The sequence below is a fragment of the Pholcus phalangioides genome, unplaced genomic scaffold (assembly GCF_987345545.1).
Source record: "Pholcus phalangioides strain wild (caught in Gottingen) unplaced genomic scaffold, Ppha-v1.0 ptg000010l_1, whole genome shotgun sequence".
In the NCBI taxonomy this organism is placed as follows: domain Eukaryota; kingdom Metazoa; phylum Arthropoda; class Arachnida; order Araneae; family Pholcidae; genus Pholcus; species Pholcus phalangioides.
Window position 1 is genome coordinate 44,606,290 of NW_028301603.1, and position 27,234 is coordinate 44,633,523.

Here is a 27,234-nt window from a genome sequence, read left to right on the forward strand (position 1 = left end):
TAAATATGTGAAAATGTTCTGCTAGCAGTCTTTTTTCCTGCACTTCAGGGAGAAAAGTTGAGTGAGGATCGAAAAAATACATTTGAATCGAGATTAATGAGAAACAAAATATCCTGAATTCTCCGCAAATCGCCACAAAAGAACTCATTCTGAAAGTCTTTCAAACTTGGGAGATTAAAAACCGCTGTTTCTCTGGTATTTTAGAAAATTTTGTGCCATAATTGATTACTTAGCCGTGTTTTAGCGGCAGCTTGGCGACAATTAGCGCTGTCCCGTATTTTCCTCGAGGAAATGTGGTCACCGTAGTTATTTGACTGACGCTCATCATCAGTTAGCTAACACTAGAGAAGTGTAGGAGGATAAATGAAACATATCCTGTGCTGAACCGCAACCGCGTGTGATCATGCCGGATTTGGACAAAACGTGAGTTTTTGACTCTTAATTTTCAATGCATGATGTTGTCTGGATTTACGCGATATATTTCATCATAATTTATATCGTTCTGATTGAAGTTTTTCTCGTTGATTTTTAATCTGTAGGATGTCGGTGACGGATGATCAGAAGCAGAAAGCTGAGAAGCTCAAGGAAGAGGCTAATGAATATTTTAAGAGTAATTATTGACTTGTTATTTATTTCTACTATTGTTTGGTTTCGTATTTTCGATTAGCTACAAAACTCAATTGCAATTGATTTTACGGATCAGTTGATTTAATTATTTTTTGATCCGACTGCTTTGTTTGGAAGCCTCTAACTGCGGGCGGATATTTAGACTATATTACCATAATTTCCTGTGTAAACCCTGCTGACTGTCTGGAAAAGAATTGACGATTAGAATTTAACGAGGTGCAGTGGCGTATTTACAGGGAAGGAGGCCCATCTAGCGGGCTATAGTAGAGCTTGTCAAGTTTAGAGGAGGGAATCAAATTTAAGGAATGAGTGGTTTCAAAATCGGTTTAGCCAGTGATAAAACCATAGGGAACAGGTGCTGCCATAATAATCTGTGTAATCCACTTTAACATAGTGTTGGATCATTTGTTTTGGATATCATTACCTTTTAGAATGCACCTGTAATTCCATTTTTATTACTTTTTTGCATACTAGCCTTCAGCGACTTTTTCTTTCCATGCTTAATATATCCAATGACTGGATGGCGGGAAAAAAAGCACCAGCATCAGTGTTTAAGTCACATTTCTTGCAAAATGCGAGAGAAAATCGTAGAATGCAAAAGCCGCGGCTATTAAGTGACGTCATTTGGAAGAAAAAAAGAGAGAGAATAGAATGGAAAAAGAGAAAACCAGTTTGAAAATGGCAGTAAGACCCGTTTGAAAGACTCGCTAGGATGTAAAGAACACGGAAAAACAACAGCCAGCGCCACTGACTGGCAGAATTCTTCGAACATTCTGGAACGACAACAACCCAGCAGAACAACAACAAACCAGAGCACGCCAACGATGTTAACTTATCACCGGAAAAAATCATTTACTTTCATTGTCTACTAGTAGGAAAAGCTTGCAAAGAAGCTCATTAGCACTGAAAATTTAATGTATGGAATTACGTACATATAATATACATATAAATCTAAAACAAATATACAGTTGATCCTGCTTATAACGTTTCCCTCATTTAGAAAGTTTTTCCACTTAGTAAAACTTATTTTCGTGGTCCTAACAATAAGTAATTCTCATTAAGATTTCCGATTTGACGTATTTTCTTATTTACAATGTTTTTATGACAGTTCTTTGAAAAATGTTATAAACAGGATCTACTTTGATTAACAGTTTGAAGCACACATACATAGGAAGAGCAATTTCCTGATTTTATTTTCCCTCCCTGATAGTTCACCACTATGATCTGTCATTTAACTGCCACATATTTTCACACCTGAATATGGGAGCCATGTCAGATTTGTGTTGGAGAAACTTAACAGTGTGCCCAGCATTTGGCGTGTGTTGTAGGTCTGTGTGATCGCCGTGGCAACCAGAAATTTTATCAAAGGAATAGCCAACTCAAAATTTAAAAACGTAATAGAAAATCATATTTTTAGCTGATCACCATTGCACAATCGCGAGTTTCATACTGGGATTTACACCAAAAGGAAAATTTGGGGGTGGGTTATGAGGGGACTCTTTTCTTCCCCAAGATCAAAAATTAAAAATATCTTTGTAGAGAATTAAAATAGTGGAATAAAATTTCTTTTATACTATCTGTTAATTTTAAATTGTTTTCGAGTGTTAGTGACCCAAACTTTCTCTGAAGAAATAGATCCTTGTGCTCTTCCGAAAGCGGATTCTGCACACGCATGCACTCATGATTTTTGTCAGCACAACGTGCAGTGTTGCTCAATAACCCAATTTGATTGAAAAGTTCATTTTATTCCATATCAGGTTTAGCATGGAAAATAACGTAGTGACAAGACATAATGAACATATATTGAACTATACTGCATAACAACTATAACCATAAAATGAACACTGATCGAGAACAAACATCATCTTTTATAGACGGAAATTCTTTCCCTTCATGGAGGTCGACCGGTTGCAGACGAGTGTAATCCGTCATTTGCATAATGCATGGAGAATTTTTTTTCCCAACAATTTTCACGATGCGAAATGATGACTACCACATAGCAGCTAGATGACAGAACTGTTGATATTCGAAATTCAAGTTTTTACAGATTTATTTTTCTCGATTTCTGGAAAGTTTTACAATTTGAACAGGCTGTCCTCTCGGGGAATTGAACCTACGTCCTTTCACTTTCCGGGTAAACACACTAGACTATAGAGGCAACAAATATCTCAATCTTTCTTTGGAGCTCGTATGCACTGAATTTTATCTTTCCAAAATATATCTTCGCATCAGCCAGCTGTTAAAAAAACTGTATGGATAGCGGAGAGTGACATCATCCTCGGATAAGTCGTTATCTGGTGGCATTGTCAGCAATTGTGAGCTTTGGCCCCAGAGTTAGGTGCAACCGTCCATTGCACACGAGCTCAAAGGAAAGATTGAGATATTCGTTACCTCTAGTCTAGTGGTCTAGGGCGTTCACCTGAAAAGTGAAAAGACGTGGATTCAATACCCTGCATAGGCAGTTGAATTTTCTCTTTCCAAAATTCAACTTCACATCAGCCAGCTGTTAAAAACCTTTGTAGGTATTTATTTTTTACCCAGGGAATTATTTATAATCAAGCTTATTTATGTTTATACTGTTGTATTTTTCCTCCTGATTTGTCTGAGTGATTTTATTGATTATGTTTTCTATGCTGGAGGTTTTTTTTCAGCATCAGTAGATGACCTTGGCTACTTTTCTTCATGCCGTTGGGTGTGTTTTGCACCAAAACTATTCTCCAAAATTATGAGTCGTCTAGAAAATTAGACCATGTGGAATCATGTATGCACCTCTGACAAGAAGGCGAAAAAAAATATGATGCACAAAATGATAAGACTTCTTTTTCTTAATTCTGCAACTGGAATGAAATTTTCTATCACAAAGGTTTTTTTCATCTTTTATGGGAATTTACCATACTCCAAGAACAAAGATAGAGTAACAACTTTGTAAATTTTGTTCCTATTGCAGAATTAAAAAGGGCAGAGGATATGACTACTGAGCGGGACTTTTATTTGGTGTCATGCAGATTTACAGTGACATCATGCACTTTCCATGACTTTTTAGAGATATGTGACACTAGAATTTATTCCACGTTTTACAGATTTGTTTTAGTCACGTCTAGCTTGCCGTATCTTTTGAAAGTAATGAAAAACCAATAACTGTCTCGTCTATTATATAATTAATGCACTGTGATTTCACTTTTATTTTGTTGTAATTGCTTACGCTGGTGTGCTTTGCTTGCTGATCCGCCACTCTACATAATAAGCGCATCATGCCTCTTCATCACTGAGTATAAAAATGTATAAAATAAAAAAAAAACCATATAAAAACCAATCTATTGTTATTAAAGCTCAGCCGTGGCGACCCTCTGTAGATAACTGCACATTTAATATCAGCTTTGCGTACCAGTGAAAAACTTCATACTACCAGATTTATAGTCCACCAACTGAGCTATCAGTTGATGCTGGCCTGATTTAATTTATTATTCTTGAACATCCACTTGTCATGCATTCGCTCTCAGAATGGCCACAGTAATATCACTTTCTGTTCTGCCATACGTGGAATAAACGTCCAGCATTGTGTATATATCTACAGTGTAAAAAGTAGTAGTCACAACACGTAGCATTTCCTATATCATTATATTATTTTTGCCTCATATATTATAATCGTAAATTGTTTTTCATATAACTAGTAGAGTTTAAAGAAATTTACTGTGGTAAATTCCCAATATGCAGTGTACCGCTGCTTGGCGACTATTTTTTTAATGCCAGACCCAATTTGGTGTTACTTGTTAGTGTTACAGAAGAGTAGGAATGTGTTAGAGAGATAATGGTGTTGGCATCAAAATGTTGTTTTAGGGCAGTCGAAAATTTAGCTTCAGAAGGTCTGCTGTATAATGGGAACTAAATCGAGGTTATGACTTCTGATATTTCTCAATGTGAACCAGTTGTTGAAATAGTAGCACCTGCAAACAAATGAGAGGTGACTATTTCGGTAAATTCTACATGGTGAATCTGGTGCATCTACATAGGTTTGTTTGCCATGTTCTATTTTTTTTTCTATTCTTCGAACAGTTAGTGTGGGTAAAGTTCAATCCCTTTTTTCTTTGGCGGTTTCGTTTCTAACCTGTTGCCTCTTCCTGGTCCGTGATGGTCTGGCATTATTTTTCTATCAGTTATTATTGTTCCCCTGAAGCCTATGATGTCACTTTCAGAGGACAGCCAATAACAGAAAAAAAAGCAACCCATAAGCTGAAGGAAGATGAGAAAAATTGCCAATGGAAGAAAAATAGTATGATCTCTCTTCTGGGGAGAAAAATGCCTCAAACAGCATGATGGGAAATTGTCAAGAATAAAACAAAGTCATGCTTTTGGATACCCCTCTTGCTGAAGAAAAAACTGGCCAACACATTGTGTAAAAGGAATAACACCATGGCTGCTAACTCTTTAAGCGGTTTTTAAAATCTTCTCGATTTGGTTGTCATCTCGTAGGTGTGCTAGTGCTTCTGATTTACCCAGAAGCCTTTCGATTTTATAGCCTTATTAACCAGTCAACTGTCCAATTAATTTCTCTAAGTGTTACCTACAGTGCCCACTTTTTTTTGAAGATGCGCATGCTTTTTTCCTTTTTTTTCCTTTTCTTGGAAGTTTGAAATATTAAAATTTTTTTCTATAGCATGTTTTTTTATAGCTTGAATGCGTCGAGACATAATATGACTCCCTAAAAGTGGGGAGGGGCGGTTATAATGTCCTGTGACTAAAAGAAATGCTGTTGATGGATTTATGTGGAACCATAGTAGTTGAACCTTTGCTAAAAGATATATGAGTAATAAAACAGATGCATCTTAGTAATGGAATTGGAAAAAAAAAACCAATGGGGATGAAGCTTTGCAAAACATGACAAAGATAATAGTGATAATAATCTCAGACCTTGAAATATAATTGTCAACTCCATCTAGTGATGAGATAATAAAGTAGAAGAATGGCTGTAAAGAGATGGCAGCACATGTATGACAAATTATTTTGTCATATCTATGTGAAAAAGACCAAAAAGTCTGCGCGTCAGCAAATGCCGTCTTGGCACCAACATTATGTATGGCAGCGATGGCAAACGCCATCGTAACCACTTGACTGGTTAAAATCTTCCGATTGGAAACCAGATTCTTCCGATTTTTCATGTCTTATTAGAAAATTTCTCTAATTGTACAAAAATGAAAAACTCCCAGTCCTTGCAATCCTAGACTGACCATATACAAAAATATGGGAAATTCGGATTCCAAATACACCAATTGTCATCAAAGATGATGTTAAAAGGGGAGCAAGTTACAAATTATTGCCAAAAAATGTTCCACTAGTGAGAATTGAATCTTCAAATCGGTAAACAGTGAATTAAATTAAAATGAATTCTACTGGAAAGAGAAAAAAGTTTTTACAAATGTGTGCTTTAATCATAGTCATTATTATCATAATACTTTATAATTTTTTGTTATCAAAATAATTTTAGTCCCCGATTCAAATTAAGAACAAAATCCAAGTAGCTTTTGTCAAAAAAAAAAAAAAAAAAAAGTCGGGTGGTCTAAATAAGAAAATATGGCATGTTTATGTATTCCTTGAAAACAGGACACATGGTCAGAATGGAATTCCAAAAACATCCCTCTTCTCCCGTCATTTGTTTGACATGTGACAAACTAGTTTTTTTTTGTCTGGTAATTGGCACCTATATCTTATTGACAAAAATCTCAAAACATTTACTGTACAATGCTGGTGTAGAATGTGTGGGCCTACAAAACTTTAACTCCAATGAGTATTTTTCATCCATCAATACTGGAATTTATTGAAAGAAGAAAAAAAAATGGTTGTGCTGTTTCTTCTCTTTATTTATAATTGTACAATGAAATGGAAATATATTTTAATTTCCTGTTTTTACCATTAATTCTATTTATGGATGAGGGATCAGGGGACAGTGTTGGCAGAAGTCCTCACACACAGTAAACTTCGAATTTGTTTAACCCTGATGTGTATCACTAACGCTCCTAGCGTTTCATTGGTTTCCAAACAGAAGACTACTACTGGCAGCAATACTACTGTTACTAAACCAGACATGCACCTTGTCTATATTCCTCTGCATAACTTCTAACTAAATGGTACATGTTGGAATGTGTGCGTGTAGTGAACCTTCCATGAAGTTTGTTTCTGCGTAATGTTATGTGTAGTGCTGCCATCTGCTATATCAATTTGTTTAACTATGCGTGAAGTGTAATAATTGAATAGTATACTGTTGTAGGCCTGTTGCTCTGTGCTGTGAGATTTTTTAACAGATAGATCAGCTCACGTTTGAGTCTCGAAGTTGGTAACGACAGAAAACCAACTTCAGCCAACCACCACTGTAACAATGGTGGGGTTCCAACCCAGGTCCTTGCTATGCGAGTCCGCCACTGTGACCACTCGACCACCACAGCAGTGATACTCAAATACACGAAACTCCCATCTCCAAACACACATACTTATGTTAGGCATGCAACAAAAAGCAACACTATCTGGCATGTACCAAATCACTGTTACCATAGAATTCATTATAGGACAATCATGGGTTGCTAGAATCCTGAATATTGAGGAAAGCTTTCCTGAAATGGTATTGCTCCTTCCTATTTGACAAACCATTTAGTTGACATGGATCTGCTCCTCAATTGTCAGGTACCATTCAGATGCCAAAGGTGTTACCAAGACATCACGTGTATCATTCGGGGAAAAATGTGTCAATCATTTGTTTGAAAAAGTGTTTTTCACAAATTTTTTTGCGATGGCTTTGCTCATAATTGAACTTCTTTCAGAATAAAATTAGGTCTGTTTCATTCGGTAAAAGTTAATCAATATTTGATTTCGTATTTTTCATTTCAGATAAAGACTTCGACAAAGCCATCAAACTCTACACTGAAGCCATTGAGTTGAATCCTAATGTTGCCGTGTACTATGGCAACCGCAGTTTTGCTTACCTCAAAACCGAGTGCTTCGGATATGCTCTGAGCGATGCATCTAAAGCCATTGAATTGGACGAAACATATCTTAAGGTAATTATATTCAGTGATAATTGGGGGCAGTTTTATAGCACATCAATTAGGCTATCTTAGTGCACTGATTCACATAGCTGTCAGCAGGGTTGGGATTTTGACGTCAAAAACTGGTTTAAAAAAACTGTCAAAACCCTAAATGAATGCTTTTTGATAATGTTTTGAACACAATAGGTATATAACATGATGGAAAACTTACTTTTTGTATATTACAATGTTTTATTTTTAAACATTAATTTATTACAAGAATGAAAACAAAATATTAATTATAATTTGCAATTTTGAATTTTTCAACATAACAGTCCAGAACATATAAAATATAGTTTTGTGGCTCATTTCATCTAAGTTACTGATTACCTGTGTTTAATTTGCTAAGTGGAATAGAGCTGCTTCTTCGAAATATGTGTGATAGAGGCATCACAGAGTTAGGTTTTAGACTTCAGAAACTATAAATCTGTATTAAAACAGTGAAAAACTTAATGTCAATGTTGTCAAATAGTTTTTTAACCTGATAGATATGCTAAATAAAAAAAACCACTTACTTTTATGTAGATTAAAGGGGTTTTATATTCAGAATTATAATTACTGAGAATCTATTTTAAATTTTCTGATTTGCACAAAATTTTATTCATGTAAAAATTCTCACACAGAATCTGCTAATACACTTAATTAAACTCATTTATTTTAACCTAAAAATTTCTTGGAGCTCAGGGTGTACAAGTTCACAAAGTTTTAAAGAGTATTTTCAACCAAAGCAGACCTGACAGGACTTAAGATAAGTTACGGGAGTTTCTTAAGTTTCATGTACAACAGTGATTCCCAACGTGGGCGAGTTGGGCCCACAGGGGGGGGGGCGGTAGAAGCTACGAGTATAACATAGGATTCTGTGGGTTAGATTGCGTTGGGGGATGATGGAGAAAAAAATTTCTGAAGAAGGGGGCGATGGAACAAAAAAGGTTGGGAAACTATGATGTACAAGATAGCATTGCCAAATTAAATGACCTTTTAGTTCTACAATTTAGTATTTTGATCACTAGATATATTTCAATGTTATGCACCCCAAAGCAGAATTTGCAACGCATGTCGCAGAACAATTAGTGCTACTGCAGAACAATCTGGTAGAATATTTAGAAAAAGTGAAAAAAAAACATTACTATGGGGATTTTTACCCACAGGACATTTCCAGTCACCCAAGGGTTCGTTGCAGAACATTCTGCTTTGGGGGTTATGCACAAAAAAAAAGTACAGCAGATGGTTTATATCAGTGCACATATATAAGCATTTGAAGAAATTTTGGAAGGTCAAGAATCATCTTGGATCAGAGAATGTCGAATCATTCCAGTTTTCTTTACAGTGTTTATGCTACGCTTTATTCAAATTGTATAGTTTATAAGAAAAAAAAAACTATATATTTTTGTCCGAAATAATTTGTAGAGAGTAGAAAATTATTTTAGAATCATTAAATATTTATTCTTTGTATAACATAGTCACTTAACATGCAATTACATAGCTGCCAAGTCTCCCAAATTTTCCAGGAATCTCCCGAATTTTAGCTTCATCCCTCGACCTCCAGAAAAGTTCTTAAATCTCCCGAATTTTTATGGAAATCACAAAAAATCCCTAATTGTCCCTAAAAATTCTCTACTTCATTTTAAAAAATCCCCACTTATGAAAACAATCCCTAAGGAATTTCTTGTGGGGCATGAAGCCTCTTTTTTTTTCTCCTTTCAAAATGACGTCAAACGTCGTAAATGGGGAAATTCCCTTTTTAAGGAAGTTTTACAAAACCCTCTGATGGTAACAAGAAAGTTGTTTGTCTTATCGTGCAGGGAAATAATTTAGCAGTGAATAGTCCTGAATAATAATTGAAGATTATGGTGACACGCATACAGTCAAAATTTCTTTTTGTTGAAGTTACGTACGTGCGATATAACAAAACATGAATACTGATAAGCAAAAACATATTTAATCAATTTTAAAGATACTTATTCAACGATGAATTTCCTTTCATCAAACGTTCCAGAAAAGGGCCAACTTTTCCTTTTTGTACAAGTTATGTTACAGACATAAACATCGGTCATGATGGAAAGACTGACATCATCACTCATGTGAAATGAAAAAACATCAAGCAAGTGTCACATAAAGTCAGTGTTCTTCAAAAATTGACACTTTTTCCCCCCTTCATCTTCCAATGATTTTGGGGTCATTCCCGCAGAATGTTTATTCGCATCGTTTCTGATTGAACACAGTATTTATGTTTTTAGATCACCATTTTGAAGTTTTGGCCTCCAATTTCACTTCTTTTTTGCGTAGGGATTTTATTCCCAAGGGTTTAACGTCCATGTGTGTAAAATCCCTATTTTAATTTGACTTTAGTTTTTCAGTAGGGATTTTATTCCCTATGCTTTAACTTTTATGTGTGGAATGTGGAAAATCCTTATTTTATTTGGAAAAATCCCTTTCATATTTATTAGGAAGTGGTTTTAGCATAAAATATGGGTTCGTGCGAAAATCTCCAGAATTTTCCTTGTCAAAAGTTGGCAGCTATGCAATTAACGTGTGCATTTCCAGTGGAAATTTTTAAAATTATATTTAATATTTAATTAAAAGCAATAGTTGAGGTTTTCGACAAAGGTTTGTGACTGGGTTTTTTGAGACGACAGGAGGTTTTTTGCCTGTGTCAAAAACTTGCCAACCCTGGCTGTCAGGTCTTCTGGATTTTCCAGAAGGCTCCTGAATTTCTATCCCATTTCTTGGACTCCCAAAACAGTGTTATATCTTTCGAATTTCAACCATGATTATAAAAAAATCCCTACTTTTACAGGTAAAAAGTTAAAATATTTGTGCAATGAGATGTATTATCAAAGTCTATTAAAACAAAACTGTTGTGTTTTTTTAATTCTGAAGACTATTCTTTTTGTCCTTTTTCTCTAGGGTTATTATCGCCGTGCAGCATCATTTATGTCTTTGGGGAGATTCAAGCAGGCCTTGAAGGATTTCAAAGCTGTGAGTTTTAATATTGATTATTTTGATGCAAAGTTTAAGCTGGATAAAAAATTCCTTTTGCAAAAAAGCAAAAATGGGGGGGGGGGAAGCTTTGGCAAAATGCTACTGTAATGATTAATAGTTGGGTGTCTACTCGTTTTTTGCCTCCTGTACGCATTTTTGCGAAAGCGGCTACTACTTTTTTCACATTCTCGATTTTCTTTCACATTTTGCGAAAAATGCGACCATAGCTTAAACCCCCAAAGCGGAATATGCCAAAATCTGCGATGTACGTCGCAGAACAATCAGTGCTACTGCAGAACAATCTGGAAGAAATTTAAGAAAAGTTTGGTGTAGAAACACTATTATGGGAATTTTTACTGTCAGAACATTTCCAGTCAGCCGAGGCTTCATTGCAGAACAATGCAAAACATTCTGCTTTGGGGGCTTAAACCCTGTTTTGATGATTGTCGTTACTCAAATTTGAAACACGTGTTTTGACTATAACATTGTTTCTCAAATCTCAGGTGCTAGGTCACCATGGTGATTATAAAATTTGTATTGGTGCCTGAAATGTTCTATATGCAATTGCTATATTGGCATTGTGAGGTTCTCACCATCAGAAAGAGTCATGATGGGGTTGAAAAGCGTGTTGTTGGGCGAGGGAGAGAGGCCCTCTGCACAGAGAAAAAAGAAAATAGCCTTGTTTTTTGGGGGCAGACCATGGTTCCTGTGGAGACAGGAGGTGGTGTAAATGGATTTCTATAAGCGAGGAAAATATGCAGTGTTTCAATGTTTATTGTTTTATGATTAATTATATACACTGTCATTGTTTGAAAGCAATGGCATATGCTTGAAGTCAATTGCCTGACGAAGCCGAACCTGACATATTGGATTATAAAATAGTAAATATTGAAGCACTGCATATTTCCCTGCCTTACAGCAATCCTTTTACGCCTCTCCCTGATAGCATGAACCTCACAGGTATCTAAGGCTGAAAACACAGTTGGGGGAGAGCAAAGCAAAAAGTGAAGAAGAGATCTGGGCAGCGAAATCAAACACATGGGATTCCATGCTATTGCGTATAGTGGTGCGCACCGCAGCAATCGAGATCTCCCTGACAAACAATAGTAGCGAAGGAATCCAGATATTTTGTTTTTGCTTTTTTGCTCAGTTGTGCGGGGTTTCAAAATGGCCATCGAAAGGCTTGTTTTCGCTGTTAAAAAGGGGTAGTGCTGTCAAAAAATGTCACCAGATTCTATGTTAACCGTTTAAAGCAGGGTTGTCGTGATTTAAATCAACTGATTTTTAAAAAAAAAATCACTGATTTAAATCAATTTTTTCAGATATGAAAAATTATCTGTTGTAATTGATTAAAACTATTTATGCAGCTCTAAACTGATTTTAAATTTTTATTAAATTATTTTAAATATCAATTAATTTAAATATATTTTCAAATATTTTTATAATATAATATATACACTGCTCAAAACAATTAGGGGAGCACATGGTTTTAACAAAATTACGCAAAGATGTATACCGATAAGTAACATGAAATGAATCATCCATAATTTAAAGCTTAGCAGGAAACAGAAGAAGAAAACTTCATATGCAAATCAAAGTTCATGACATCAAAAACCAGGAAAAGGAGATAAGGGCAGAAATCGGGATGTTGCAGAAACGTCTGTTTTACTGCCGTAACTGTGAAATTCGATTGCGCAGTATTTTCTTTTGAGACAAGGTGACTTGAGGATGTCTCAACAACGGGATTTACCGGAATCCATGGCATGGCGTGTTATAGGCAGACTGGAATCTGGGCAAACACAACGTAGTGTCGCTGACGCTGTTGGAGTCGCCAGAAGTGTTGTTGCAAGGCTGTGGAATCGATTCCAAGAAACAGGAAATGTTAGACGTCGACCAGGGCAAGGTCGGCCACGCGCCACTACAGCAACTGATGACCGGTGTGTACGGTTAACAGCCCGTCGAAACAGAACAGAGAATGCTACGCAGCTGCAAAGACGGTTGCTCTTGGCAACACGACGAAGGGTGTCCAGCTAAACAGTACGTAATCGGCTTCATGACGGAGAGCTCTGTGCACGTAGGCCAATGGTCTGCATTCCATTGACCCCACGCCACCGTGCGGCCTGAAGAAAATGGGCGGCTGAACATCGAGATTGGGAGCAACATGATTGGAGCCAAGTGCTGTTTACAGACGAGTCCCGATTCAGTCTGGAGTGTGACACCCGACGTGTTTTGGTATGGAGGGACAGGGGCACTCGAAATAACCCCGCATTCGTTCGTGAAAGGTCACAATACAGACGAGCTGGTTGGATGGTATGGGGTGGAATCAGCATAGGCGGACGTAAGGACCTGCATATCATTCGGAGTGGCACTTTGACAGCCCGAAGGTATGCAGACGAGATACTGCGACCTCATGTCATCCCTTACGCTGGGGCCATTGGAGATTCCTTTGTTTTCCAGGATGATAATGCCCGACCGCATAGATCTCGTCTGGTGGAGAACATGCTTGAAGCTGAAACAATACAGCGTATGGAATGGCCAGCGTGCTCTCCTGACCTGAATCCAATCGAGTATGTTTATGCTCGGACGATGCATTTCTGCGCGACCAAGGCCGCCTGTTACTGTCCAAGACTTGCAGATTGCACTTCTTGAGGAGTGGAACAGTATTCCCCAAAGTCAGATCGATAACCTCATCGCATCCATGGCAAACAGGTGTGCAGCAGTCTTAGCTGTTCGAGGAGACCACACGCCCTATTAAAACTCATGCATCATGTCTAAACAGTACTTTTTTTTATCGTTTACATGTAACCAAATTGTTGCCCTAAATCATCTTTTTTTCCATATTTTCAAAGAATTAAAGCTTAATTCCAAATTTTCTTACATCTTTTTTCTGTATTGCGCATTGATACGCGTGTACTATCCATTGTATGCCAATACGTGGCTGTCTCGCACGGTTTTCTTCACTTTTTTGCTTGCTTCCCTAATTGTTTTGAGCAGTGTATATTAATATGTCATAGCTGCCAAGTCTCCCGAATTTTTCGGGAATTTCCCGAATTATAGCTTCATCGCTTGACCTCCCGAAAAGTTCTTAAATCTCCCGAATTTAACTGTCCCTAAAAATTCCCTACTTCATAAAAAAAAGAATCCCCACTTATGAAAACAATCCCTAAGGAATTTCTTGTGGAGCATGAAGTCTCTTTTTTTTTTTTTCCTTTCGAAATGATGTCACACGTCGTAAATGGGGAAATTCCCTTTTTAAGGAAGTTTTACAAACCCTCTGATGGTAACAAGAAAGTTGTTTGTCTTAACTTGCAGGGAAATGGCTTAGCAGCCAATAGTCCTGGATAAATAATTGAAGATTATAGTGATGCGCATATGGTCAAAATTTCTTTTGTTGAAGTTACGTACGTGCGATATAACAAAGCATGAATACTGATAAGCAAAAACATAGTTAATCAATTTTAAAGATACTTATTCTGATGAATATCCTTTCATCAAACGTTCCAGAAGAGGGCTAACTTTTCCTTTTTGTACAAGTGGTGTTACGGACATAAACATTGGTCATGGAAAGACTGCCATCATCACTCGTGAAATGAAAAAAAAACAACAACAAGCAATTGTCACAAAAAGTCAGCGTTCTTCAAAAATTGACGGTGTTTTTCTTCATCTTCCGATGATTTTGGGGTCATTCGCGCAGAATGTTTGTTCACAGCGTTTCTGATTGAACACAATATTTATTTTTACATCATTGAAGTTTTGGCCTCCAATTTCACTTGTTTTTTGCGTAGGAATTTTATTCCCAAGGGTTTAACTTCTATGTGTGTAAAATCCCTATTTTAATTTGACTTCAGTTTTTGAGTAGGGATTTTATTCCCTACGCTTTAACTTTTATGTTTGGAAAATCCCTATTGTATTTATTAGGGAGGGGTTTTAGCATAAAATACGGGTTTGCGTAAAAATCTCCAGAATTTTCATTTTCAAAAGTTGGCAGCTATGATATGTATATCAAATATCAGACATACCATAGGCGTACCAATTTAGCTGATAAATGGTTACCCAAGATTTACAATGATGAAGTTAGAGGATGTAAAGTTGACTTAGAAAATCAAATTGCAGTGCGATGGATGGATATACATAATGGAGAAATTCTGTGTATCATCAAACGGTGTGGTAAAGCCATCCATGTTGACACTATTGACACATCCGGCTTATAACATGCTGGAAATTATTTAGCAAATGGGGTTTTCAGTTCAGTGAAGTCAACAGAAGAGAAAACTTCTAATGTAAAATGTCAAGTTTTGTTATAAAATATCAAGTTTTGTTATAAAGTTTTGTTACTGCAAGTATGGTTTCTTCCAGAAAGACTCTGGATAAAAAGTCTGGCTTTTCAGGACTTACATATTGGTGCAGTGCCCACATTTTAAACTTTTTAGCCGACGATTTGGTTAAAACTGATGTAACAAAGTATGTTAAAAGTATATTTAGATACTTCCGCAATCATTTCTAAAATTATGGTATCGTATGTAAGGTGGAAGTGCATTGGTCTTCCTGCAGAGGTATGATGGAATAGTTATTGTGATTCTCTTGAATCTTTTGTTAAAAATTCGTCAGTTATTACCAAAGTTTGTGAAGACCACAGATCTCAGATAGTAACGTCTCTACCGAAATCTTAAATATTGATTCAAAAAGAAATGTCAAGAACATAATTGCAATTCTGAAGCCAATAGCTAAGATTAACGATTTTGTACAAAGGAACACACACGCAACTGCTCCATAGCTGAATGTGTATTGGCATGGAAAAAGCTGCAATTGAAGATAAAGGAAGCATCACCATCAAACAATAAAAAGGTTTTGTCATCAGAGTATAAAAATAGATATGAACAATCATTAACAGATGCACACTTTGCTGCATTTATTCTAAGCTCATCAGTGTTAACTTCTAATAGGGAATTAATGTCACAAAAGAAGAGAGAAATAATTGTCTTGAATTAATCAAACAAAAATGTGACTGATTTTTGGTAAAGTTGGAACCATTTTCATGTTAAAATTTTTTTTTTTTCACCCTAAGGTTGTTGATACAATGTCTGATTTTTAGTGGTGGAATAGTTTTTATAATGTTTTGGGTAAAGATACAATTACAGAGAGCGTAATTTGTAAACATGCTAACTAAAGCCAAATCATTGATGCCTGTGTTGAAAGGATTTTTTCAAGGTGCAGTTCATTCCAAATAGCGAAACAGATTAAGAGTAGACAAAGCATTCAAACTAGTGTTTCTAATCAAACAAATGGACAATTATTCACAAAGGGTAATATTATTTAATACTTGATGTAAGATATATATTCAAGAAGTGTTTTCCTCTGTTTTCTTAATAAAATGTTCTGAAATATTTCACAAGAGTATGATTTTTTATTTTTAGTTTGAAAATATTTTTTAAATAGTCATTATTTTTGTAAGTTAAAATTTCTTTAATTTATATTCTTTAAAGAAAGCATAGATTAATGACTAGTGTGTAAGTAATATATATATTATATATTTTGAAGTAAATTGAAGATTATTTTGTTTCTGCCGCTTATATATATATATATACACACACACACATACACTATATCAATAAAATTAAATTAATTAGTTTCTTTGTACTGTTAAACGTTAAAGAGCTAGGCAAGTTCAAAAATTCATGTTTCATTAGTGGAACATTGGATTTTCAAGAGAGCGGGATTCTAGGGATATCTAATGTGCAGTGCGTGCTTCGATTTTCCCATTCGAACCCCAGGGTGTTGTCATCATTTGACATGGTTATAGGGGCTAATTCTGAGTAATATGAATGTGCTTTCGGGGGTGGATTGTTTATATTGGGTGAGCATACATTTTTATTGCATTCTTAGAAATGTATGTTTTAGCAAACTGCAGACTAATCAAATCGAGTTCGATAATCTTAGATAGTCTTGTTGTGTTCAGCTGAGTGTAACTATATCAAAAAGATATCTCACATTAGAAGAAGCTGTAAGATATTTAGAAACACTTTCAGATTCCGAATTAGAGGATGTAGTTATATTCCAATTATAATCTGATGAAAATGTGAACATATATATATATACATATATATCATGGATGAAAATGATATTGTTGAAAATGATCTAGTATCAACAGTTCCAACTGATGTATGTAAAATGCTAGGTTATTTTGCAACAACAACAGGGTTCGCACATCCTTACAAACTCCTTAAAAACTCCTAACTTTTCATTTCCCTCTGGAAGGGCCCTTATAACTCCTTACTTTTTGCAGCCGCACCTGAAAAAGTCCTTTTTTTTCCTCTGAAGGGATGATCTTTCTTAGAATAGGCATTCCCCATGGTGATGAATAGCATTGCCTAGAAAAATAAGAGGAAGCTTCCCCCGAATATAAAGAGGAAGAAAAGAGAAAAAAAAAATCTCTCTCTCCCTTTGTAATAGGAAATGTGAAAGCAGGGGATGGGATTGGAACATCCAATGGTTGTGCATACCTGCCAACCGTTACGATTTTGTCGTATTTAGTAAATTAATACGATTATACGCTTTTGCTTCTAAAAATATGATTTTTTACCGAATCGCTAGTTTTGACGTGTTTTCCTGCCTATGTCGCAAACTGGTCAGCGTTGGAAATCGATGGTCCGTAGAACGACATCACTCCGCTGAACCAGTAGCCGAAAATTCCCCCATGCCCAGTGGTGAGAAAGTTTTTTTAAGTTTTTACTTATGCTGCGAAACGATATCTCGAACCTCCTATATTACGCAGTATACTGAGTGCAGACCTCGCAGCTTTCCTATTTTTCCTACTTTCGCCGCAATCGTCTCTTCTTTTTTTTTACCGCAATTCTCTCCTACTATTCCTATTTTATCCCTCCTTCCCATTTGCTTACAGCCAATATCTCACTACGAAAATTCAGAGAAACCGCAAAATGTCACTGCTTTCCGCAGTTTTTTTGACGTGTTTTATGTGTTTTATTCATATTACAACTCGCTACTGAAAAAGAAGAAAGGGAAAAAAAATTTCAGTTCCACTGGAGTGAGGGATCACGACAAGCGTATCTTTTCGCCGCCGCGCCTTAAAGTGCTAAAAACTGAAGTCCAGTGGGGAAAGCGAATCTATTTCGCAGATTGGTTGCCATACATAAAAAGGCAAAAAAGAAAAGAGGAACAGGCTCTATCCACACACGAGATTCCATGAGAGAGATAATGTGTTTATCTCTCCTGAGATCCCGTAACAAGCGTTCATCCCTGAAGCCAGGTTTTCCTAGGAGTAGGCTTTTTGCGGCGCGTGAACCTATCTGGATCATGCAGTTGAATATTAAAAGACAATAAGGAGACATTAATGCTCATGCTTGAGAAGATATAAATACATGGCTGAAATCAATGTTATTGCATGAATATCCAATTCAAAAGTAGGTCCGGCAAATTACTTCATATTTGATTTTCTGGGCTTCGTATCTCTAAGCGAACTGAATATTTCAAAAATCCAGAATTCTATAGAATTTGTAAAATTATTGATATGGCGGAAAATCACGCTAAGTTTCTGCATTTCTACAGTAAAATCGGCAATTTTAACACTGATTTCTATGGGGGATCATCCTTTGCCTGACCCTGAAAGTGATGCTGATGATGATTATAGTGTCTATTCAAAAAGCCTCATTACTGAGAGGACTGAACAAATACAAATACAAATACAACGCCACAACAGGCAAAATGCCCAACGAGGTGGCTGATAAAAAGATGCCCATAAAAATATGGTTGTCATATGTTTCAAAAATACAGCAACCCAATTAAAAATGCAGTTAACACAAATTACAAACACTATATACACATGATAAAATATTATACAATGCCCATAAAGAATACTTATGGTTGTCTTATTCTAAGAATGGATAGCTTCTCGATTTACCCCAACATGTTTATCGTATTTCTTTTTAAACGTGTCAATTGTGTTACAATTTACTACCTCCGGGGGTAAGCTATTCCATTTATTAACAACCCTATTGGAGAAAAATTCCCTGCGACACCATAACCTTGCATTGTCCCTCACCAATCGATACTGGTGTCCCCTTGTAAAAGCAGTCGATTGGCGGTGTACTAAAGGTTCATGGTCCATCCTATCCATCCCATTGAAAATTTTGAACACTTCGATCATATCTCCTCGACACCTGCGTTCATCCAATGTAAACATATTCAAAAAATGAAGTCTTTCTTCATAACTCAAGCCCTGTGTGCCAATAAGGACACGCGTAGCTCTTCTCTGCACCCCTTCAACCAAGTCTATGTCCCTCTGTAGGTATGGTCTCCAAAACCTTACAGCATACTCCACTCCAGGACGAACTAAGCCTCGAAAAAGCGGAAGAATGACTTTAGGAGAACGCGAAGAGACCTTTTTAAAAATGAGACCAAGCATTATATTCGCTTTTTTGACAACCGCTGAACAATGTTCAGAAAACTTAAGTCGCTCGTCAATGAGAATTCCCAAATCGGTGACTCTAGTTGCATCCGGGATAGTGACACCATTCAACTCGTAAGAGAACCGTGGGTTGTTCGAACCAAAATGAGCGATCATGCACTTATCTACGCTAAACGTCATGCTCCATTCATTTGCCCATGCTGCAATCTTGTTTAAGTTGGTCTGGAGCAACTCCCTATCGCTTTCATTTCCGATTACCCCCATTAGCTTCACATCATCTGCGAATTTGCTAGTAATTCCATCGATACCCTGATCGAGTTTGTCGATAAAAAGTGAAAAAAGTATGGGGCCAAGGACACTTCCCTGAGGAACTCCACTTGTGACGTCTGTCCAACCAGAGAATTCCCCGTTCACCATAACTTGTTGCGACCTATCTCTTAACCACGATTCTATCCAATTCAGCAAGTTGCCCCCTATTCCAATCTCGTGTAAACGCTTCAAGAGTTTGCCATGTTGGACCCGATCGAATGCCTTCTGGAAATCAAGGTAAACAACGTCGACATTTTTGCTCTTACCCAAAGCCTTAGTCACGTAATCATAGAAGCAAAGGAGGTTAGTTACACATGACTTCCCCTTCCTGAACCCATGCTGATTATCCGACAATACATTATTCTCGTCTATCCACTTCACAAACTGCCTTTTGATGATAATTTCCAAAATTTTCGAGAGGGAGCTCGTCAAACTCACTGGATGATAATTAGACACCACTTCTCTACTACCCTTCTTAAATATCGGAACAACGTTAGCCAGTTTCCAATCTCTCGGGACGATACCCTCAGCAACACTACTCCTGTATATCTGTGCGACTGGCCCCAACAATTCATTAGCACCTTCCCTGAGAACCCTGGGATAGATATCATCTGGTCCTGGTGCTTTGCTTGCACATACATTTCTTAGAAGATTTAGGACCTCCACGTCTTCCACTTGAATATCATTGAGCGTTTTATTACCCCATGCAACACCCGTATATCGAATATCATTATCTCCATTAAAAACCGACGCGAAAAAGTCATTGAAAGCACTACACATGCCTACATTGCTCTCTACTTTTGAGCCTCCTATCGAGAGGGGGCCAACTGTCCCCTTACATCCATTATTGACGTATCGAAAAAATGATTTTGGGTCAGAGCCAATGTTATCTGCCAACCTAGATTCAACTTGCTTTTTACTATCCCTTATCGCTTTCTTCAACAGTCTACTTTTATCAGTAAACAATGATAGGTCACCTCGTCCACTTTTATACTCTCTGAATGCTCTTTTCTTTTCAAGATAAAGGTTCTGCACGCTATCCGTGAACCATAGAGGGTGTGATGTACAAACACGCTTTTTTCGAACAAAGGGTATGACGTCGTGCAAAACAGAGGACAGCTTCGTACTAAATTCTTCCCATTGACTTACCACCCCTACTGATTCCAACCGGTCTTTGAAAACTTCCGCTAACCTTCTTCGCAAAACATCAAAGTTAGTTCTCCGAAAACAAGGAACCAGTCTTTTGTTATCAACCTTACCCGAGGAAAAGTTACAGTGAAATCTGACGATACGATGATCACTGGAAGAAAACTCTTCCCCCACCGAAACATGTTCAACTAGATCCTCAGAACTAGTAAGAACTAAGTCCAAAATAGCAGTACCCCTAGTGGCTTCTGATACATGCTGATACAAAAAATTTTCGAGCACCAACTTAAGAAAGTCTCTTTCATACTGATTTCTAGATGAAAGGTTCTCCCAATCAATACCTGGGTAATTGAAATCGCCTAGTATGAGAACCCTCTTTCGCTTACACATGTAGGAAATTTCATCATGCATTTTGGCGATGTAGTTTTGATCCCTATTCGGTGGATTGTAACAAACCCTAACGTCTTTGTTCTCAAGTTCAACCCATATGGTTTCAATATCACTTCTCTGCACGTTACACTCTCTAGCCTTCAAACATGATTTCACGTATATCAACACTCCACCCCCTTTCCTATCAGATCTATTTCTCAAAAAAGTATCGTATCCGGAGATGTGTAAGAAAGATTCATCCCCATCGTTTGCCCAAGATTCTGTAATGGCTCTAAGATCCAAGTCCTCCACAACTATCATAGTTTCTAAAATATCTTTCTTGTTACCCAAGCTCCTGGCATTTATTAACACACATTTTAATTTGCCCGGTGGTTTGTTGTCAATCGAGAAGCCATCCAAGTCAGAGGTGGGTAATTCCCCGTCAGTACTGTTGTGATTATCATTAACTAACCCGCATTCCCGACTACGTGGTCTGGGAGTAAAAAACCTGACCTAAGACTATCGTAAACCTCCCAGACCCCTCTCTTATTTAGATGGATCCCATCCGAACGAAGCCACCTATCGGTAAATGCGGGAAGCTCCAAGAACGTGACCCCAAGTGAGGAGCAAATGTCCTTCAGGCCTATATTGAATTGGTGGATCCTACTCCTATATCCCCTACTACCCCTTGGCAGCACTGGAATCACTGCCACATCTGAACCCCCCTCCCTAGCGGATAATAGTAAATCCCGGTATTCTGACAGAGACTCACTAATATTCGCTCCTACCTGATTTGTTCCCACCCACAGAATCACCCGCAAGGGCAACTTTTGGCGATGAAAAACGTCTCGAACGTTGCCAATCTTCCCCCCAGGAAGACAACAGCGCTCGAAACCCCGAAAATCCCTACACACTCGGTTCCCAAGTTCCCTAACCATAGAATCGCCGATGATTAAACCCCTATCACTATCCCCCTCTACCTCATCCACGACCACCCATTCGCCCTCTAAAATGTCGTTGTTCGTGGAGATTGCTTCTTCATCAACAGGTGGCTCGACGACCAGAGGGTCCGTTATAACCGGGCCCTCTAGCACCCTAACTTTTCCCCGTAAAGCTTCGACCTCGAGTTCCAGCCTTTTTCTATCCAAGCACCCTTTACAATTGAAACTATCAGCTACTATACCCCTAGACCAGGGAAACATCCCGTCGCAAGCTCTACACAACACTAGTCGAGGTCGAGGCATACTAACACTATTGCTAAAGCTAGATAATAATAAAACAAGCGACGAACCATTACAAAGGCATAAACTATTATACATATACAATGAACAATTGACGTTAGATTTACCCAAAATTCTAAAACGAACACGGCTATATGCATTTCGGAACTATATGAAGTTCCTTCATCAGTAGTAAGGAGTTTTCAATATTTTCTTTCTTCTTTGTTTCTGTTACTGATGGAGGAACTTCATATAGTTCCGAAACGCATATAGCTGTGTTCGTTTTGGAATTTTGGGTAAATCTAACGTCGATTGTTCAATTGTATTATCAAACCCAAAAGGTAATTCATTTCTATTATACATATACTAACAGGATTAGAGAAGTGACAAACCATTGTGAAGGCACATATACACGTCTGAAACACATTGCTAGGGAACCACGGTAACCAAAGTAAAGTTCTGAAAGTGATTGTTGAGGCCCAAAAACCATTGTTGCCCGACAGTTTTTTGCCCATTTGGGGCATTTGCCCTGCTCTGACGAAACTTTGAAGTAGCCTATCGTTTAAGTCAGGTCCCATTTGGTATATATATGCAAAATTTGGCGACGATCGATCCAAAATTATAGATTTGTATAGAGAACATACACACAGACAGACAGAAAATCAATTTTATATATATATATTTTGGATCAATTTTGTTGGGGGAGGGCATATTTGTCACATAAGAAATTTTGCTGGTGCCTAAATATTTTCCCGGTTTGTAAAGCCCTGAAGTATACAAATTTTTAAATTTTTTTTCCAGGTCACCACAGCACGGCCCAATGACAAAGATGCAAAAATGAAGTTCATTGAGTGTTCCAAAATTGTCAAAAGGAAGGCTTTTGAACAGGCGATTAATGTGGATGACATCAAGAAATGTGTTGCAGACACAATCAATTTAGAAGAAATAGGTAGAACCTTTTTTTTATGTACTCAAATACATTTTTTACATGACAAGTTCTATAGTGCTCTTTCGTGATAGAAATATAATAATTCTTATAGGTGAAAAGCCCCAATTAGCTGAGTTAATGCCTTATTAGATTTCAGTGTTAAAACCAAAACTTGAGAAATGAGAAGGAAATTAGGGATTTTCCCAAAGATTATTCTGAAATACTTTACAATGCAATAAAATATCAAATGAATAATATAAAAGTGCAATAAAGTATGGTACTTCCACAATTTATATCACTACCACAAATGCAATTTATTTCTCCTATTGAAGTCTCTCACAAGTTACGTAAAATTTGCATATAAACATGGTTTTTAGTGTCTGTCATTGGTCAAAAATAAGGCATGTTTAGGGCCGTATTCACAGACATGGTTTAAACTGTAGTCACAATTTTTCGATAAGAGATCGACATGGATTGCTTAAATTCAGGTTCTTAACCAATCTGTGTCGATCTCTTATCAAAAAATTGTGACTATAGTTTAAACCATGTCTGTGAATACCTCCCTTGGAAAGTTAACCACTGGAAAGCATACATATTGTTACTGTAGTAGGTGTCATTTAATATGTTATAATAAACTGTACATTTCTCGGTTCCATGCCAGATTTTAGTAGCACAATGATAAGTGTGTATCATAACCAAATTTGTGAATGCTTGTTTTGAAAGTTCAAATGGAGCATGGCGCTGGGTAAAAAACCAAATATAGTTGATCTCACTTATACGGTTTTCAAAAAAAACTGTCATGAAAAAATGTAAGCTGGGAAACACTTTAAAAGGTAAATCTCAATTAGTATTACATTGGAACCTCCTAATGAACACTCCCTGCTAGAGAACATCTCCCGTTAAAGGACACTTTTCTTATCACCGGTCCTGTGAAATAGGGCTTTAACGTATTTCTCTCCACGTTAGCTGACAGTACAACCAGGCAAATTGTAATTCATTGAAACCTCCTAATGAACACTCCCTGCTAGAGAACATCTCCCGTTAACGTACACTTTTCTTATCACCGGTCCTGTGAAATAGGACTTCAACGTATTTCTCTCCACGTTAGCTGACAGTACAACCAGGCAAATTGTAATTCATTGATTTTTGTTCATAAATCGAGAATTTATCATATATCGATATATTTATCATATCATGTAATACAGTGATTGTATATAATACCAAGCTTGTATTGGTAAATATGATAATCCTTCAGTTAATTGATTAACTGCACATAACTATCGTCCAAGATGCTATTGTGAATTGTAATGTTAGTTTTGTTAGCACATGTTGATACTTGTGAAGAAAGCAAAAAATTATGACTGATAATGGTTTTTATCTCTCTGCACTTATTTTGATTCAATATTTATTGCAAAATAGGTGTAGTGCACGTATTATGTACGTGTAAAAGTAATTAATTGGTTTAATGAAGGAAACAAAGGTTATGAATTTTTTCATCTTTATTTGGAAATTATAAATAATTGCCAGTAAAGATGATAAAAAATGTTGTTAAATTTAATCAAACTATCTTTATCAAGACTATTTGTGATTATGCATAACCACTGATGTATCATTTATGCAGTAACATATATATTTTTAACATTAAAATAAAATATATAGGAACCAATTGTGATTGGAGCCAAATGTCGTATAAATGTGAAAGTCGTATAAATGAGGTTTCACTGTATATCTTTCACCCCAATAGCAGGCATTCCCCATTAACAAATAAAATTTTTGTTCCTACGGGTTTCATTATCAAGAGGTTCTACTGTATTAACCCTTTAACCGGTCAATTTTTGAACAAGAAATGTTCACCAAAGAGTCATATTTTTTTACTGCATATAATTAAACAAAATACTTAATAGAATAAGAAAATGGGAGTGCTTTTTGAAAGTACATTCTTTATGGTATGAGGAATATTTTACATATGTTACAAAATTTCTCTCTGACTTACTATAAATTTTGAAGTTCAGAAGTCTGTTGAAACTGTTCAGAAGTCTTTTTTTTTTTGTATGGTACAATTTGAAGCATGGTGAAAGGCAAAGTCCTACGTCACAATCAGGGCAGAAATATCGTGTTTCTTTGCGGATTCTCTTCCCATCTTCATTTCTTTTGGAACGGCAAACTGCACATTGTCTTGCAGGCCTCAGTTTCTTATCTGTGGGAGCAATGATTTCTATAAAATGCCTCTCTGTCTCAGAGGATTAGGCTCAGAACCTGGTCGTCCACGCCTGAAATTGATTCCTGAATGATATTTTTCAATAATGCTGTCAATGAGTTCAAGCCTAAACTCTAATTGTGTGTTTTTCCCTCCTTTCTTACAGTAGATTACAAATACAAATACAACGCCACAACAGGCAAAATGCCGAACGAGGTGGCTGATAAAAAGATGCCCATAAAAATATGGTTGTCATATGTTTCAAAAATACAGCAACCCAATTAAAAATGCAGTTAACACAAATTACAAACACTATATACACATGATAAAATATTATACAATGCCCATAAAGAATACTTATGGTTGTCTTATTCTAAGAATGGATAGCTTCTCGATTTACCCCAACATGTTTATCGTATTTCTTTTTAAACGTGTCAATTGTGTTACAATTTACTACCTCCGGGGGTAAGCTATTCCATTTATTAACAACCCTATTGGAGAAAAATTCCCTGCGACACCATAACCTTGCATTGTCCCTCACCAATCGATACTGGTGTCCCCTTGTAAAAGCAGTCGATTGGCGGTGTACTAAAGGTTCATGGTCCATCCTATCCATCCCATTGAAAATTTTGAACACTTCGATCATATCTCCTCGACACCTGCGTTCATCCAATGTAAACATATTCAAAAAATGAAGTCTTTCTTCATAACTCAAGCCCTGTGTGCCAATAAGGACACGCGTAGCTCTTCTCTGCACCCCTTCAACCAAGTCTATGTCCCTCTGTAGGTATGGTCTCCAAAACCTTACAGCATACTCCACTCCAGGACGAACTAAGCCTCGAAAAAGCGGAAGAATGACTTTAGGAGAACGCGAAGAGACCTTTTTAAAAATGAGACCAAGCATTATATTCGCTTTTTTGACAACCGCTGAACAATGTTCAGAAAACTTAAGTCGCTCGTCAATGAGAATTCCCAAATCGGTGACTAGTTGCATCCGGGATAGTGACACCATTCAACTCGTAAGAGAACCGTGGGTTGTTCGAACCAAAATGAGCGATCATGCACTTATCTACGCTAAACGTCATGCTCCATTCATTTGCCCATGCTGCAATCTTGTTTAAGTTGGTCTGGAGCAACTCCCTATCGCTTTCATTTCCGATTACCCCCATTAGCTTCACATCATCTGCGAATTTGCTAGTAATTCCATCGATACCCTGATCGAGTTTGTCGATAAAAAGTGAAAAAAGTATGGGGCCAAGGACACTTCCCTGAGGAACTCCACTTGTGACGTCTGTCCAACCAGAGAATTCCCCGTTCACCATAACTTGTTGCGACCTATCTCTTAACCACGATTCTATCCAATTCAGCAAGTTGCCCCCTATTCCAATCTCGTGTAAACGCTTCAAGAGTTTGCCATGTTGGACCCGATCGAATGCCTTCTGGAAATCAAGGTAAACAACGTCGACATTTTTGCTCTTACCCAAAGCCTTAGTCACGTAATCATAGAAGCAAAGGAGGTTAGTTACACATGACTTCCCCTTCCTGAACCCATGCTGATTATCCGACAATACATTATTCTCGTCTATCCACTTCACAAACTGCCTTTTGATGATAATTTCCAAAATTTTCGAGAGGGAGCTCGTCAAACTCACTGGACGATAATTAGACACCACTTCTCTACTACCCTTCTTAAATATCGGAACAACGTTAGCCAGTTTCCAATCTCTCGGGACGATACCCTCAGCAACACTACTCCTGTATATCTGTGCGACTGGCCCCAACAATTCATTAGCACCTTCCCTGAGAACCCTGGGATAGATATCATCTGGTCCTGGTGCTTTGCTTGCACATACATTTCTTAGAAGATTTAGGACCTCCACGTCTTCCACTTGAATATCATTGAGCGTTTTATTACCCCATGCAACACCCGTATATCGAATATCATTATCTCCATTAAAAAC

General features: G+C 37.1%; 1 protein-coding gene across 1 annotated transcript in view; it reads left to right on the top strand.

The window, feature by feature from the left end:
• Positions 1-334: 334 nt before the first annotated feature.
• PpD3 (protein phosphatase D3) overlaps positions 335-27,234 on the top strand; it is a 102,889-nt gene continuing 75,989 nt past the window's right edge. Inside the window, exons 1-5 of the mRNA XM_089238530.1 lie at positions 335-423; positions 540-610; positions 7,504-7,673; positions 10,608-10,679; positions 22,950-23,097. Coding sequence (XP_089094656.1) covers positions 404-423; positions 540-610; positions 7,504-7,673; positions 10,608-10,679; positions 22,950-23,097 — 481 coding nt within the window. The 5' untranslated portion in view covers positions 335-403. The remainder of the gene's footprint in view (positions 424-539; positions 611-7,503; positions 7,674-10,607; positions 10,680-22,949; positions 23,098-27,234) is intronic.